Source organism: Periophthalmus magnuspinnatus, chromosome 13 (assembly GCF_009829125.3).
Source record: "Periophthalmus magnuspinnatus isolate fPerMag1 chromosome 13, fPerMag1.2.pri, whole genome shotgun sequence".
NCBI lineage: Eukaryota > Metazoa > Chordata > Actinopteri > Gobiiformes > Gobiidae > Periophthalmus > Periophthalmus magnuspinnatus.
Window position 1 is genome coordinate 12,671,491 of NC_047138.1, and position 14,459 is coordinate 12,685,949.

At 39.6% G+C, this 14,459-nt stretch overlaps 1 protein-coding gene across 2 annotated transcripts in view; it reads right to left on the reverse strand.

The window, feature by feature from the left end:
- Positions 1-3,529: 3,529 nt before the first annotated feature.
- grm5b (glutamate receptor, metabotropic 5b) overlaps positions 3,530-14,459 on the reverse strand; it is a 36,570-nt gene continuing 25,640 nt past the window's right edge. Inside the window, exons 12-17 of one of the 2 annotated variants that reach the window (XM_055226165.1) lie at positions 14,210-14,368; positions 13,987-14,112; positions 5,780-5,962; positions 5,516-5,682; positions 4,180-4,601; positions 3,530-4,086 (exon numbers count right to left, since the gene is read on the reverse strand). In XM_055226165.1, the coding sequence (XP_055082140.1) occupies positions 3,530-4,086; positions 4,180-4,601; positions 5,516-5,682; positions 5,780-5,962; positions 13,987-14,112; positions 14,210-14,368 (1,614 nt within the window). Of the gene's footprint in view, positions 4,602-5,515; positions 5,683-5,779; positions 5,963-13,986; positions 14,113-14,209; positions 14,369-14,459 lie in introns of both variants that reach the window. The other variant, XM_033976717.2, reaches the window with a different exon arrangement.

The following is a 14,459-nucleotide window of genomic DNA, read 5'->3' on the forward strand; positions in this document are numbered from 1 at the left end:
TTACTTTGTCTTTGGAAATCTGTAATTCAGAATCTGATAGTTATTAAAATAATTTGATAAAAATATACAACATTCACCAATGGACATCAGTTCAATTTGGAAGTAGTAGTAGTATTTGTAGTCCCCACACTACAATGAGAAGGAGTGTCAAATGTAAAAAGCACACAGCATATATCCTGCAAAGATACTTATATAACATTGTATATAACATATACTCACAGTTTAGTTTGGTTTTGTTCTCTTAGAATTACAAATATAATTAATTAGCAATAACACTGTCACAATCTTGCCAACTCTATACTTTATACAAAGCAAACACTTAAATTCAAACATGTCCAATACATCCATGTGCCCTTCACCAGCTCATCTTAACACAAGCAATCTTAAGTCATTAAAAAGGCAGCAATCAAATATTCCCATGATTTTTCACTAGCAGAGGAAGTTCATCCTGTGACAACTGGAACAGCACCTCTAGTGATATGAATACTTAAGGTTTGTTATGATCAACAAACATGTTTGGATTATGTACTTTTGAGTGCAGGGATTATTATTTCAATCTTTTAGAGTGCATTTATAAAGTCAGTCAACATGGCCACAGCATTTTGGATGTAGGGACAGGAAACCATGTTTCATGCATTGTCATCACTATGTTTCTGATTGCAGAAAAATCAATGTATCCTTGAGCAGGCCACGCTAATGCGAGCGGCAGCTCTGTGTGATTGTTGAGGCAGGTCTGAAATGACCAATGATGGTAGTGCACATTTCTCAGTCTGTCAGCAAAATGACAATTTCCTTTCCCAGTATAACTGTGCTCTTTCATTTCCATACAAGGCCAGCCAGCAGAGCAGAGCAGCCTCACCTGCTTTAAACTCTGACACAGGTCAAACCCAGTCAGAGGAACGTTTTTGTTCAATGACCACTGAAATGATGGACTGACTTTAAGAACGTGTTGTTCTTAAAGGCATGTTGGATTTGCAATATTAATAGTATTCCCACAAAATACATTATATAATATCACCAACCAAGATAATGATACCCAGAATGTGGGGACATATGTTGAGTGTACAGTGAGAACCCTCCTCTGTTTATACAGAACATCCCATGATGTGTGAGAGGCGAGCCCTTAAAGAGAATAAGACAGTAGAGATGTATACACTCTGGTTTGTGCAGAGGCAGCAGCCTCATGGAGCCTGGCCCAGGGGCCGAGAGCAGGCGCCAAAGTGCTGACGCTCAGCTCCCAACAACAAGCACACGCGCTGCACTGGTTACCTCCTCACAAGTGGTCTGAAACTGCAGAAAGCAGCTGCAATGTGTTAAAGCCTATTAAAGTTTACTGAATGTCATTGTACTGCAGTTGAGCTGTAAATAATTACAGCAATAAATCTGAAACTGTATTGACAAGCCAATTCAAACTAAACAGAGCACGTCTGTGCTGTAACCAGAGCAAGTGTAGTGCAATAATGACATTGTTATTAAAAATGGCACATTTTCACTCTCTGCTAGAACCACAATCCAGAGCACCACGCTAACATAATATAAAGCACACACTTTGTCCCCTGCTATTGCCCATCCAGTAAAGACAAAGACAAAGAGAAACTATCACAGTCTTTGCTACTGTCCACAAATCAGAATGAAAAAATAACCATCTAAGACACAGTTTAGAAATGTCTCAAATGTGCACCATTTACAAATGGATCATATTGCTTTAACACTGGAAAATATGATCATATTCATATAGAAAATATCAAAAAACAATATAAATCCACGCTGACATTTTTATGAAACCACTTATACCCACAAACTAGGCTAGCCCTCCCCAACCCCTTTGGCACAATATTCATACATACTGATATTAAGTATTATTATACGGACACATATGACATTTGCTAAGGAATGGTTACTCACACGGTTAGAGTAGTAACACAGTTTCAGTAGTCATAACACATATTGTTACTGTATGATTTCATAATGTTTTTTCTTTTTCTCATTTGTTGATATGTAAATAAACCTTTTCATCTGAAACAAAACAATTGTTGCATGCCCTTATTATTTACAGAATTAGAGTTGGGTGTTGCTGGCTACTGTAGAACAAAAATACTACATTTGCCTGTCACAGATGAGGCATTTTCTGCTAACACCATAACCTCAGCATGAAATGTTATGATTCTATATTAGTGTTTCTAATCTGAAAGAGTTCCTCTTGGAGATGTAGACAAACACAACCTGTTGTTTCTCAAAAGTATACCTATATAATTACAAGCATGACTTATATTAGCAACATTTTGGCTGCACATGCTTAATTTTTACTACAAATATCACTCATTATCAACAAAGTGGAAGGCAAGATTGTATGTAAGATTTGAATTTAATATTATATTTAATATTAAATGATTTATTTTTAATGACAAAAACACTGGACATGATGTCCTACTTATTTATGTTATAATTGTTTTTTTCTCAAGATCCAATCACAAAGCAAGATGAGCCTCACAAGTCTCTTACTTGGGTTGCCAGTTTCTCTGCTGAAATCCAGCTGGTTTAAACCTAAAAGGACTCTCTCTGATTTGAAAACTCACTACCTAAACATTAATTAGTGCAGCCTCTACAACTCAGAGAGTGGATTTTTTGAGGTTGTGAGCTTTCACATGAGACATGGCCTTTCCAAGTACTGAGAACACATGTCCTTTATCTGCAGATTTAGGCACTGGCAACCCAATCTACCTTTTTAAAACTGTAAGAGTGCAGGCTACATACAGTTCCTTTATTAAAGCTTGTAATGAAAGTCAATAAAACTTGACACCTTTAAGAAACATGGCCATAGTTTGTCAATCCCTAGTCCGTCTTTCGGAAGTGACACACACACAAAAAAAATAAATACAAAATGTTTGGTCCCAACTGTAGAAAACATACATTCAAATGCTTACAAATGAAATACAAATAAAGTGAACAAAAATAGAAAGAGCCGAGGAAGCATAACAAAAACTGAAAGTGATGAAAAGGTCTGTAAGTTCCTCATAGTAACACACTAATTGTTATGTTACATCAGTGCACTTGATGAAGCCATATTGGGTTTGACTATCCCCTCTCATGTATTTACAGTGGATAGCTGGTCAAATAGTAACATTGGTGTGCTCAGACGTACTGTATTTGTATGTGCCTTCAACAGCCTCTACTACTCCCCATAATCTGACGCAGCAAACTCACACACCCACACATGCACATTCACTATCTCTAATTAGTTGATAGCCTGATACTTTAAGGCCACTACCCAAACCACAACAATAGCTGTAGACCTTACACAGAGATTTTGGGTCTCACAGACACCAAAATACTGAGAATGCACATCATTGTTTCTTTACTTACTTCTGTCAAACAGCACTAAGATCGGGTGCGAGCACAGGTTTAGTGCATCTTACTGCACACATGTAAACACAAAACAGAACACCCCAGTCCACTGTGTCAACACAGAGTAGAGACCATCCTCCTCATGCTGCTAACTCACAGCTGGTCCGCAGCCTTCAGGTGCCCATCACAGAGACGAGGAACTCTGGCTGTAGTTTCTCAGGGTCAGTCTGCTGTAGCGGGGCGATGGAGGGGAGGGTGGAGGGAAAGAGGGGACTGGGGGCAGACATAGTCCTGTCTCTGAAAACTGGGAGCTGCTGCTGGATAAAGAGTCGCGGAAAGGCGACGGGGGAGTCAGTGCAATAAGCTCCTCTTCCAGCTCCTCTCTCCTCAGAGGGGAGTCAGTGAGGTACCCGACCTGAGCTCCTTGGAGGGGTGACAGAGAGGGGGACAGTTGAGGCCGGGAACAAGGTGGGGGACCCATAGGGTGAACTGGACAGGGGGGCCGGGGCGCTAGACCTGGTTCCACCGGTGGCAGAGGTTGCACATCAGCGTAGGTGGTAAGTGTAGGAGGCATGTGGAGTTCCCGTGGTAACAGATAGGGATCTGTGGGAACAGGTGGCGGAGCGGTGTGTTTGTGAGTGTGAGAGGGTGAGGGCATCAGCATCATGCTGTTGAGCTCAGTTATGTTGGCTGTAAAACGGTTCACCACACAGCTGATCTGATCCATGAGTGAACTCTGTGCTGGTCCTGGATGATCGTCCACAGTAACCAGGCGACCGTCGCTCCCGGCGACAACAGAGCCGCTACTTGGTGGACCACAGCTGCTGGCTGCGCTGCCTCTGCTGCCCCCACTGCAGGTGCTACTGGCATACTTAGGCAAGCTGGTGGAGGGCGGCTCCTCCTCTAACGCTGCCTCCAGCCTTTGGCTCACAGTGCTGATAGGGGACGGGGTTTGGGGCTGATACGTGAGGGAGTAGCGCTCCTCAGCTTCAGAAAGCTCATACAGAGTCTTGTCTGTGGCGGTGTCCTGCTGACTGGGCAGGGAGGACATGGAGGGGAGGGAGGGCAGGGGCACATGTGGGGGCAGGTTGCTTCCTCCACAGTAGCGTTCCTCTGAGTTTTTGGAGAAGGGCTTGATCACTGCCGTCTGGTTGTTCTCCTTTTTCTTGATGTGAAATGACAGCCTCTGCCACAGGTGGTTGCCACGTGAAGTGTTGCGCTCAGTCTGTGCCCAGGACACAGATTTTCCATTGGAACTGAAACAAAGAAAACAAAAGAACTACATATTAGTCTAACTGTTCAATATCCCTTTTAGCAAATTCACAATTTTAATTGGTATGGAGTTAACTTCCAAATGAAACCAGTGAAAAATGCATATACTCTTAGATCTTATACTAGGCATAAAAATATGAATCATACTGAGATTTTATGGTCAGGTGAACTCATTAATGTTATCATATATGTTACAATCTAAAATGTATTCCCTGTTATAGGATTCAGTACTGTGTGTCTTCCACCGCAGCACAGGAGACAGACAGTCCTGCCAATTATGAATACCCAACGAATAAAGACTATATAAAAAGAGATGTAGAGGGGAGGAGAGGAAAAAAAGAAACGAAGATAGGAACTCTCCTGACATTTCACACGAGAGTATGATTGAAATCCTGCTTGCTAAGCGGGCAAGGAGCAGTAACCTGCTGACAAACCAAAATGTGTTCATGTCTCTCATACTGTTTCATCAGTGACAGCACTGCTCGTCCTTTATGTCCTTTGAACAGTGACAATGGGTGACCTTAAGCCTGGCATGAAAGCCATCAACAAGGTCTTCAATACTAAAGACTTTCATTGCACTTAGGATTTGTATGTTCCGTGACGTTTTTGTATCTTTTTATTTTTGGTTTTATTTTTCATCTATGAATTCTTTTCTATGTCTCCATTAAGCAATTGTCTAAGTTCACATTGGGGTCAGACGAACAGTTGAGCAGACTCTGGGGAGTTGAGAGAATCAATCTCAGAGAATGCTCCAACACACACTCACATGGACCATAAATAGTCTCAGAGAGGGGCCATTACAGAAATGGTGCCTTGGTCTGTAACTGAGGAGTAACCTGGTATTAACCTGGACAACAGGCCTCCAGAGGACACCACACACACACACACAGACACACACCTGAGTGTCTCTCCGGTGGAACCTCTCCTCTTCCACAGATTCACCAGACTAGAAGAGCGACTGGCCGCCGAGGATGATTTGCCATCCCCCACGTGCATGCGCACCACTGTGCTTGTGGTGAAGGCACTGCGCACATTACGCTCTGGTTTGGCCAGAATGATGTACACCTAAGAAAAGATAATATAGATGGATTTTTTTTTTTTATTATTTAAGAAGAGTTTTGTTTGAAAATATAGTATAGTTAAAAATCAGTAGCTCACTCACCTTAGGAACAAACATGCAGCATAAAGCCACAGTGGCACTGAGGCTCACACTGAAGCACATTGTGATAATTTTGTAGTTTGATCCAAAGTAGATAGGAACAAAAGCCAACCATATAATACAGGTGGTGTACATGGTGAAGGCTATGTACTTAGCTTCATTAAAATTTGCAGGAACATTGCGAGTCTGTAAGACAAAAAATACATTTAATCAGTTCATTCATGAATATGTTGTTTAGTCTTTAAGTGGGGAATATAGTATTTCAAACCATTTATTTATTTATTTTTGCAATTCTTTATTTTTCATTTAAATAACATGAAAAAAGACAATGATCATGTCATGTGGGGTGTGACTTTGATACAGATACATATATGAATAGTTACCTCTACCAAGTAAAACAGTAATCAAAATAAAGCACAGTTGTGATAAATTCAGTCCCGCCATTCCCATTTGTTCTTAAATGTTTCTTGTTGCAGTCTAATATTAAAAGTGATTCTCCGGGCTCGTGCACAGTAATGGAGTAGACGTCTTATCACTAATCCCTGTCGCTGTCTGCCAGCTTTTTGCCAATTGACTGTTACAACTGTTGGAGCACTATCAGCTGGTTTTGACCAAAGAAGGATGATTCTCAAAGCCAAAAATAAACAAGCTATTTCGGCTACGGCTAGTGCCAGTAATAATGCTATATTAGCTGCCATAAAAAAAAGGTGATGGACTAGCTAAAGTTTCAATGGAAATGAATGAGATTAAGAAATCTATGGGGGGACACCTCGATACAATTGAAGCCCATTCATCTACTTTACAGCGATCCACTCAAACGAAAACAACACTTGGATGGTGTGGATGCAGCGGCAGGTCCAGACCCAACAACCTAAGAGTGCATTTGAGTTTCAAAGGGGGGCAAAGGCTGCAAACCCTTATGAATGAGGTTCCATTGCACCCTTTTTCATCCCTGCAGACCCAGACCTATGTGGATGAGGCACTCTACCGGGCCAATGTTCACAATTAGAAATGATCCGCAATGAGCTACAAGTAGCTCTTCTCGGAGCAAAAGATGATCTGGAAGGGCGCTCTCAGAGGCTGAATATCAGGATAGTGGACATTAAAGAGGGAGAAGAGAGGGGTAATTTTGTTAAACGGCTGATCCCTGAGTTACTTGGCCCAAAAGTTATCAAGCCCATAAAAATCGGCCACACCCACCAGATCTCTAAAAAACCCTAAAACCACGAATGCCCGTGGATTGTCATAGCGTCAAGAAAATGCTGATTGATGCCGGTGCAAAGTGTTCCCTATGGTTCCCACCTAAACTTCCAACTGTATACAACAGAAAGGCTAAAATATTTACCACACCTGTAGATGTTGAGTGAATTGCCAGCTTGGTAATTGACATAATTCAGCTGCATAGTTTAGAATATGGTTTGGGTGTTACACGTAGTTAATATAAACTTTGCATTGAAAATATATTGGCTTGTTTCACTCATCTTAATTGGCACTTTAAACGTTCCATTGTTCATTATGAGTATTACCCTACGCTGGTATTTTTTCTGTATTAGAAGACTGCACAAATGCCATGGCTGTTTGTAACAATGCAGTCTGTGCGCTCTGTTACCCTGCTGTCCTAAGTGTAAGTGGGATGTGCCGTTTTGTTCCTGTTCTATGCGGCGTAAAGTTGGATTTTTTTTTTTTTTTCTCTTGTTATTTGTATTATTCTTATTTTTTTTACTTCATTTTGTTCACCTGCCAGTGCTTGTAATTCAGCCTGTATTTATCCAATTTCTGAGTGCATGCATGTTGACATCCCCTTTCACTTTTCCATCACGGAACAGTAGAGGTCTAGGATAGGCTCTCAAGAAGGGAAAAATCTTTATCCTCTGCTATCATTTTTTTTTTTTTTTTTACACAAAACCCACATTCATCCCACAGAACAAAGGCGCTTGAGAGCACTATGGGTATCCCAAGTCTATCAATCTACTTTTTCTTCAAAGGAGGAGGTGTGGCCATCGTAATCTGCAAAACCATTCTTTATGTATTCTAGTCCATGGTAGCAGTTCCAATTGTGAGCTATGTACAGATGCCATTAATTCAATTCCATTGACTTTTAAACATATACATCCCAAACTTGTGATAGTCCTGATCTCTTTTTTCAGTCTTGCTGCTGATCAAAATAATCACATTCTTACTAACAGGAGTGATTTTCTTGACCCTCAATTGGACAGATCCTCTTTTATCCCTTCTCTTAAGTCTGTACAGGTTGATATTTGGTTGGAGGCATCAACATCCATTGAATAAACAGTACACATTCTTCTCCCAGATGCATGGCAGATTTTCTAGGACTGACTATTTCTTGGTTGATTCTATTTTGATCTCTAATGTTGTTAGTTCAGTGCACAATAATATAGAATAATATTTCTGAACACTCCCCCCTTTATATTAAAACTGATTTAAACTTACATTCACATACTTATAACTGGAGGTACAGTCCTGCATTAAACTTGGATAAACTGTTTTGTGAATACGTTGTAGCCACAATTTCAGATTTCCTTTAGTTCAGTGACAATGGCATGGTGTCTGACATGATACCATGTAGGAGACATTCAAGGTTGCAATCAGAGGCAATATTATTTCATATCAGTCCCTTTAGTGGAGGAGCTGTATTGTACTATTGTACTTCACCAAATGTGAAGATGTCTGAATAGTATTCTACAAGCTAAGCTTGAGTACAGTCATATTCTTGGTGAACAGGTCTGTAACTACATTTGTAAACTACAACAGAACTACAACAGTTTGAGCTCGGGGACAAAGCTGACAGTGTACTTGCCGGGCAGCTTAAAGGTGTTCATTGAGGTTCTACAATTACTACAACAACTTGGATGCCTCTAAAACTTTGGCATTGAGTTTTATAAAGCTCACATAGATAGGTTTGCTCCTCTGTTGCTTTGCATAGCTAATGCCTGTATGAAAGAAGGTGCATTCCCAGAAACATTCTATGATGCTAACAACTGTTAAGGAAAGGGGAAGGCGATAATACAGCATCACATCTTCCATTAAGCCTGTTAAATTACAATCAAAAGATTGTCGCCAAGCTTTTGACTAATTGACTTAACAAACACGTAGGCACTTTGATTCATAGTAATCAAACAGGGTTTATCTCTGAAAGATTTTAATTTTCAAATACCCGTCTTGAGTATTTACTCTAATACACTACCATACTCTGCTGTTGTTTCATTGGATGCAAGTTTTTGATCAAATTGAGTGGGAGTATATGTTTGTTGTTCTTGACTTTTAGGTGACAGATTTATGTCCATGACTAAAATGTTATATGCGCATCCTAGATCTTGCCTACTTGTACTGTGTATGTGTACTAATAATAATAAATTTCCCTGATTCTTGTTATATTGCGGTACTAGACAGGGTTGCTGTCTCTCGACAAATCTTTTCACTCTAGCACTCAAGTCCTGAGATTGCTGGAATTAGATATAACATGTCTTCATTCAGTATGCTGATGACACATTTTAACATTATCCACCATCAAACAGTTATCTTCTTGAGCTGAGGCTTTAGAAAAGTGTACTCATGCCCCTTTCTGATAAGTTTCTGATTTCATTCATCATTTACCCTTCAAAGTCACTACTAATCATTTTGAACATCTCCAGAAACCCCAAGCTTCATTTCAAACAAAAAAATTCTGATTTGATTGACAAACTTAAAATCATGATTGACAAGTGGAAACTGCTGCCAATTTCTTTAATTGGACGGGTAAACATAAAAATTGTTACACTGCCCAGATTTCTCAGTTTCAGAATTTTCGCAGAATCTTCCCTTTTCAGCAAGAGTTTTTGAGAAAATCCCCAACGTCCAGGTGTTTGATTTCACAATTTGTTCGCGTTTTCTACAAATCAACCCCATCTTTACACAGCAAAGAAGCCTGGACAAATGGCATGCAGAGATTTCTGTTGATTTATGGGAGAAAGCTTTAGGAGGGATCAAATTATGTTCAATAAACACCAGGCTCCAGCTTATACAGTTTAAATGTATCCACCATTTGCATTATTCTAAAGCTAAGCTGAGCAGACCTTTCCATTCTATTTCACCATTGTGTGACAGGTCTTAAGCAAGTAATCGTTTATTGGGTAATTTATGTTTTGTGTGTCCTGTACTTGAAAAATTTTGGTCTGGGATTTTTTTATTTACACAGTACCAGATATAAGACAATTACACTGCCTGATGTTTTGACTGTGGTGCTTGGCTATTTGGATCAAACCCTGACATGCTCCCAGGAAATTCAGTAATTCATTATGTTTGGTATGATTATCGCAAAGAGAGCTATTCTGAGGGAATAGAAAGCCACCACACCTTCCTGTTTCAATAAATGTTTAAACAATATATGATGTCCTGTTTGTATGTTGTAGAGATTCTATGCCTGATCAGTGAGACAAGTTCATGAAAACTTGAGGACCTTTTATTGAGGACATGAAACAGAGAAGGACCTAATCTTAAACCTCAAAGGACAGATTTTTCTTCATTTGAACTGTCTGGACATTGCTTTACAGGGTGTTGTGCATATTATTGTGCACTGGAAATGTGTGTCTGTGTGTGTTTTGTTGAAAAAATTGAAACAATATCAAACCATTCATTCACTGTTGGTATTTGTAGGTTAAGCCATTTCCTAGTTATAGCTTTCCTAGCAGCTGTGCTCAAAATCTGGAACAGACATTTAAATGTGTATATTTCATTTTCACCCATCAGGAGATCCAGATATTGTTTCTAGTTGAAATGGTATGTTCATACAGAACACCGTTTTTAATGCTTTGTGAATTTCTCTCCAAAATGGAATATGAGGACATATCCAAACTACATGGCAATGGTTTGAATCCAGTTCTCTACATTACCTCCAACAGTTTAATGATTTTGTGTAATGCGTTTCCTGGGCTGGTGTTTTGAAAAACCTAACCAAATTCTTCCAACAGAACTCTCTCCACATTATTGAATTAGAGGTTTTTCATTGTGTCTCACAGGAAATTTCACATTCCTGCTTAAAGATGGTTAGATGTCCCTCCTTTTCTCATTTTGATTCACATGAAATAATATTTCTTGCCTAGGAACGCCTTGAGGTCCCACTGGAGGAGCTGAAGGAAGTGTCTGGGATGAGGAACGTCTGGGAGTCCCTGCTTAGACTGCTGCTGCTTCCTTTTGTTTGTCGCACTCCTCTATATATTCTTTGAAATTGTCTTTTGGTTGTTATTTACAGTAAAGGCATCCACAAACATGTTTATCCCCAAGTCCACTATTTTGGCATTAAGTTATATAGACGTCAGACATCTAGATTCGGGTTTCCGCCACTCTGATCCTCTCCTCCACCTTCTCGATTCTCTTACTGGCATTGTTGATATCCTTGTGGATTTTATTCAGTTGCTGGGTGTTGTCTCTTCTAAAATCTCTCAGTTCTTTCAGAATTAGGGTCACGTTGGCGCTTTCACTTTCTTTGTCCTCGGCACTCACAGCTAGCATGTCTTCCTCGTTGCTGCTAGGAAGTACTGTTTGGCTAACTGCTGCTATTTCCCTTTAGCTATTGGCATTTTGTTGTCCCCTAGTCTTACAATAACGCTCTAACCATTAGTAAACTCAAGTCTTAACTGGCAGTTTTCAACTAAATGTCCGGAGTGTTCACTTAGACTGCCGCCATGTCTCGCCACCCAACCGGAAATCCTCTTAACCCTATAATGCCAAATGCATCAAATTTGATACAAGAATTTCTGAGACCTAGTGCATTACCTTATGGTAAAAAACTTCACTCAAAACCCTCTTGTATCCCATCTGATACATGTTTTCTACCCCCTGGTGGATAGCTTTATCACTACAACAATTATAACACAGTGCATGGGACAATCCAAGATGGCCGCCTTCAGGTAGTTCCCAACTCACTGGATCAAGGTAAAGAAAATTGTGATTTTTTCAATTTTCCAGTGACATTTTCTTTGAAACTTTTAGTAATATTCTAACATGAACACTTAATCTGTTGAAGCAAGTTATAATTACATATTTTTTTGCATTTTAGTATGTAGTAAAATTGTGTATAAAATTTGTGTTCAAATTTGATACTACAGGTAAAAAGGGGAATTTGGCAGTAAATCCCTCAATTAGCATTATTTTTCTTTTCTTGGTGCAATATGCATTATATTGATGATTTTGTATCATAAAAATGTTTTTATCAATCAATTACACAAATTTCAGACTGAAATGTTATATTTACAACAAATAATTGCAATCGAAAATTGATAAACCTACATTTCTTACTTTAGATGGCTAAACGGTACAGTGTTGAAGATGTCCTATGCTTTCTTGATGGCAATTCAAGCGACATAAAGGAGTTGATGTCTGCAGACGATGAAGTGTTGGATAAAGATTGGACTCCTAATGCAGACTATGATGAAGAAAACTCTAGTACTGATAGTAGCAATGAGGATGATAAAACTCTAGATGGTGGGCTTGAAGAGGAAGAAGAAGGTCTTACAATGTCACAGGCAACAAAACAGTGTGATAGAAGGAAAGTGAAAAGAAAAAAGAAGAGAAAGGCACATACAGATGCTGACGTTGAAAGCAGTCATGACCAGATTAGCACAGAAGAAGGAGGTCCAACAGTAACACAGGCCAAAAGAACAAATAAATCTGCAAATAATAAAGTGAAAACGAAGGAGTACAGGTGGAGAAAGGAACAATTTGACCCTCCAGATGTTCCATTTATTGAGAGTGCTGATGAAGGCATCGAAGAAAGGAGTGAGTTTATACCTTACATGTATTTCAAACAGTTTGTCACTGATGACATGATACAGCTGGTTGCAGATCAAACAAACCTTTTCAGTGTGCAGAAGGAAGGGAAATCAGTCAACACAAATGTCAAAGAAATTGAGCAGGTTCTTGGCATGTACATGTTCATGGGTTTGGTTCAGATGCCCAATGTAAGAGGATCTAGGATCGGAAGACCAAACAATATGTCATGGTTCCCAGACCATCCATCGTGGAAACCTATAATAGATTCATGGGGGGTGTGGATCTTTTGGATATGCTGTCTGCCCTATACAAATACAGCTTCAAAACCAGAAGATGGTACTTGTATATCTGGTGGCATAGTGCCACAATTGCACTCATCAATGCTTGGTCCCTGTACCGACAAGACCTGAAGGCACTGCACCTAGAGAAAAACACCATGCCCCTGAGAAGATTTCAGGCATCAGTTGGCTTTTCCCTCATAAGTGCAAGAAAAGCAAAAGTCAGGGTTGGCAGACCACTCTCTTCTCCACCAGTATGCCCTCCACTGCACTCCCCACCAGCACAATCACCAACACAATCACCAACACCACCATCACAGAGGAGGTGGCGATCAACCAGTGTGCCACCGGATGTGAGAAGGGATATCGTCGACCACTTCCCATCCTGGGAAAAGCGACAAAGGTGCAAGCACTGCACAGGACACTTTTCCCATGTGCGCTGTGGAAAATGCAATGTCCATCTCTGCCTGAACAAGGACAGGAACTGTTTCCATGATTACCACATGGCATAATAAAAGAAAAAGTCACCGAAAACAGTCACAGTTATAAAAAAATTAAGAGTCTGATGTTCTTGTTATCACTTTAACGGCTGTTTTCGTTATTATCACTTGTCACAATAAAAGAAAGTTACTGGAAAAGGTAGCAATTTGAAAAAAATAAGAGGCCGATGCTCTTGTTAGATTGCCTAAACTGGTGTTTTCATGCCTATTACTGTTCATAATACAAGAAAAAGTTACTGGAAAAGGAAGCAGTTTGAAAATATAAGAGGCCAATGTTCTTTACAGCCTTAGGTGCTGTTTTCATGCTTACCACTGTTCATAATAAAAGAGAAAAGAAGAAAGGGGACTAAAGAGACTGATGTTTTTGCTGTACCGCCAGAACTGCATGTAATGCCCAATGTATCAGTTATGATACAAATGAAAAAACCTATTTGCAAATAATTTTTTGTCATTTTTATTTCAGATTCTTTGAAAGAGTCAAATAAAGGTCCCAGATTCAAGAAATCAGAATTTTCTGTCCATTATTTCTGGGGTCAGGCATTATAGGGTTAAACCAATTTCAAAAATATTTTATGAACAAAACATAAAACTAACATGTTGAGTCCAACTAAAGTGTGACTGATTGATTTGTAGAAAACATATGGATTATAATATGTGAACTGACCTTAAAGGCATAGAATGTACAACTTAGGATGAGCAGACCATTGTATCCCAGAGGAGCAACTACTCCCAAATTAGTGGTATTGCAGATCAGATTTACTTGTCGAATGCTGGGGTAATCATGAATCACCTGTAGAGAAAACACCAATCCAAATGCAATCATGAGTTAAGTTCTATTCAAACTATTTCAATAAGGTTAAAAAAAACAATGAATGTGCATAACAGACCTCTGGAGGTTCCATAAGAAACAGAGCAACAATGATGCCCAACTGTAAGAGAATGAGCAGGAAGGCAATGATGAGCTGAGCACAGGCAGACATAAAGCGGGGCTTCTTTGTACAAATCTTCTTTTTGCTGCCTGCTAGAATCCGTGCGATGCGGTTTGTCTAAAAAAAAAAAAAAAAACATTGCACATACTTTAGTCAATAAATTGCCCTGATTACATCCAATACCTTTTGATTATGTTATTTTGCTGTG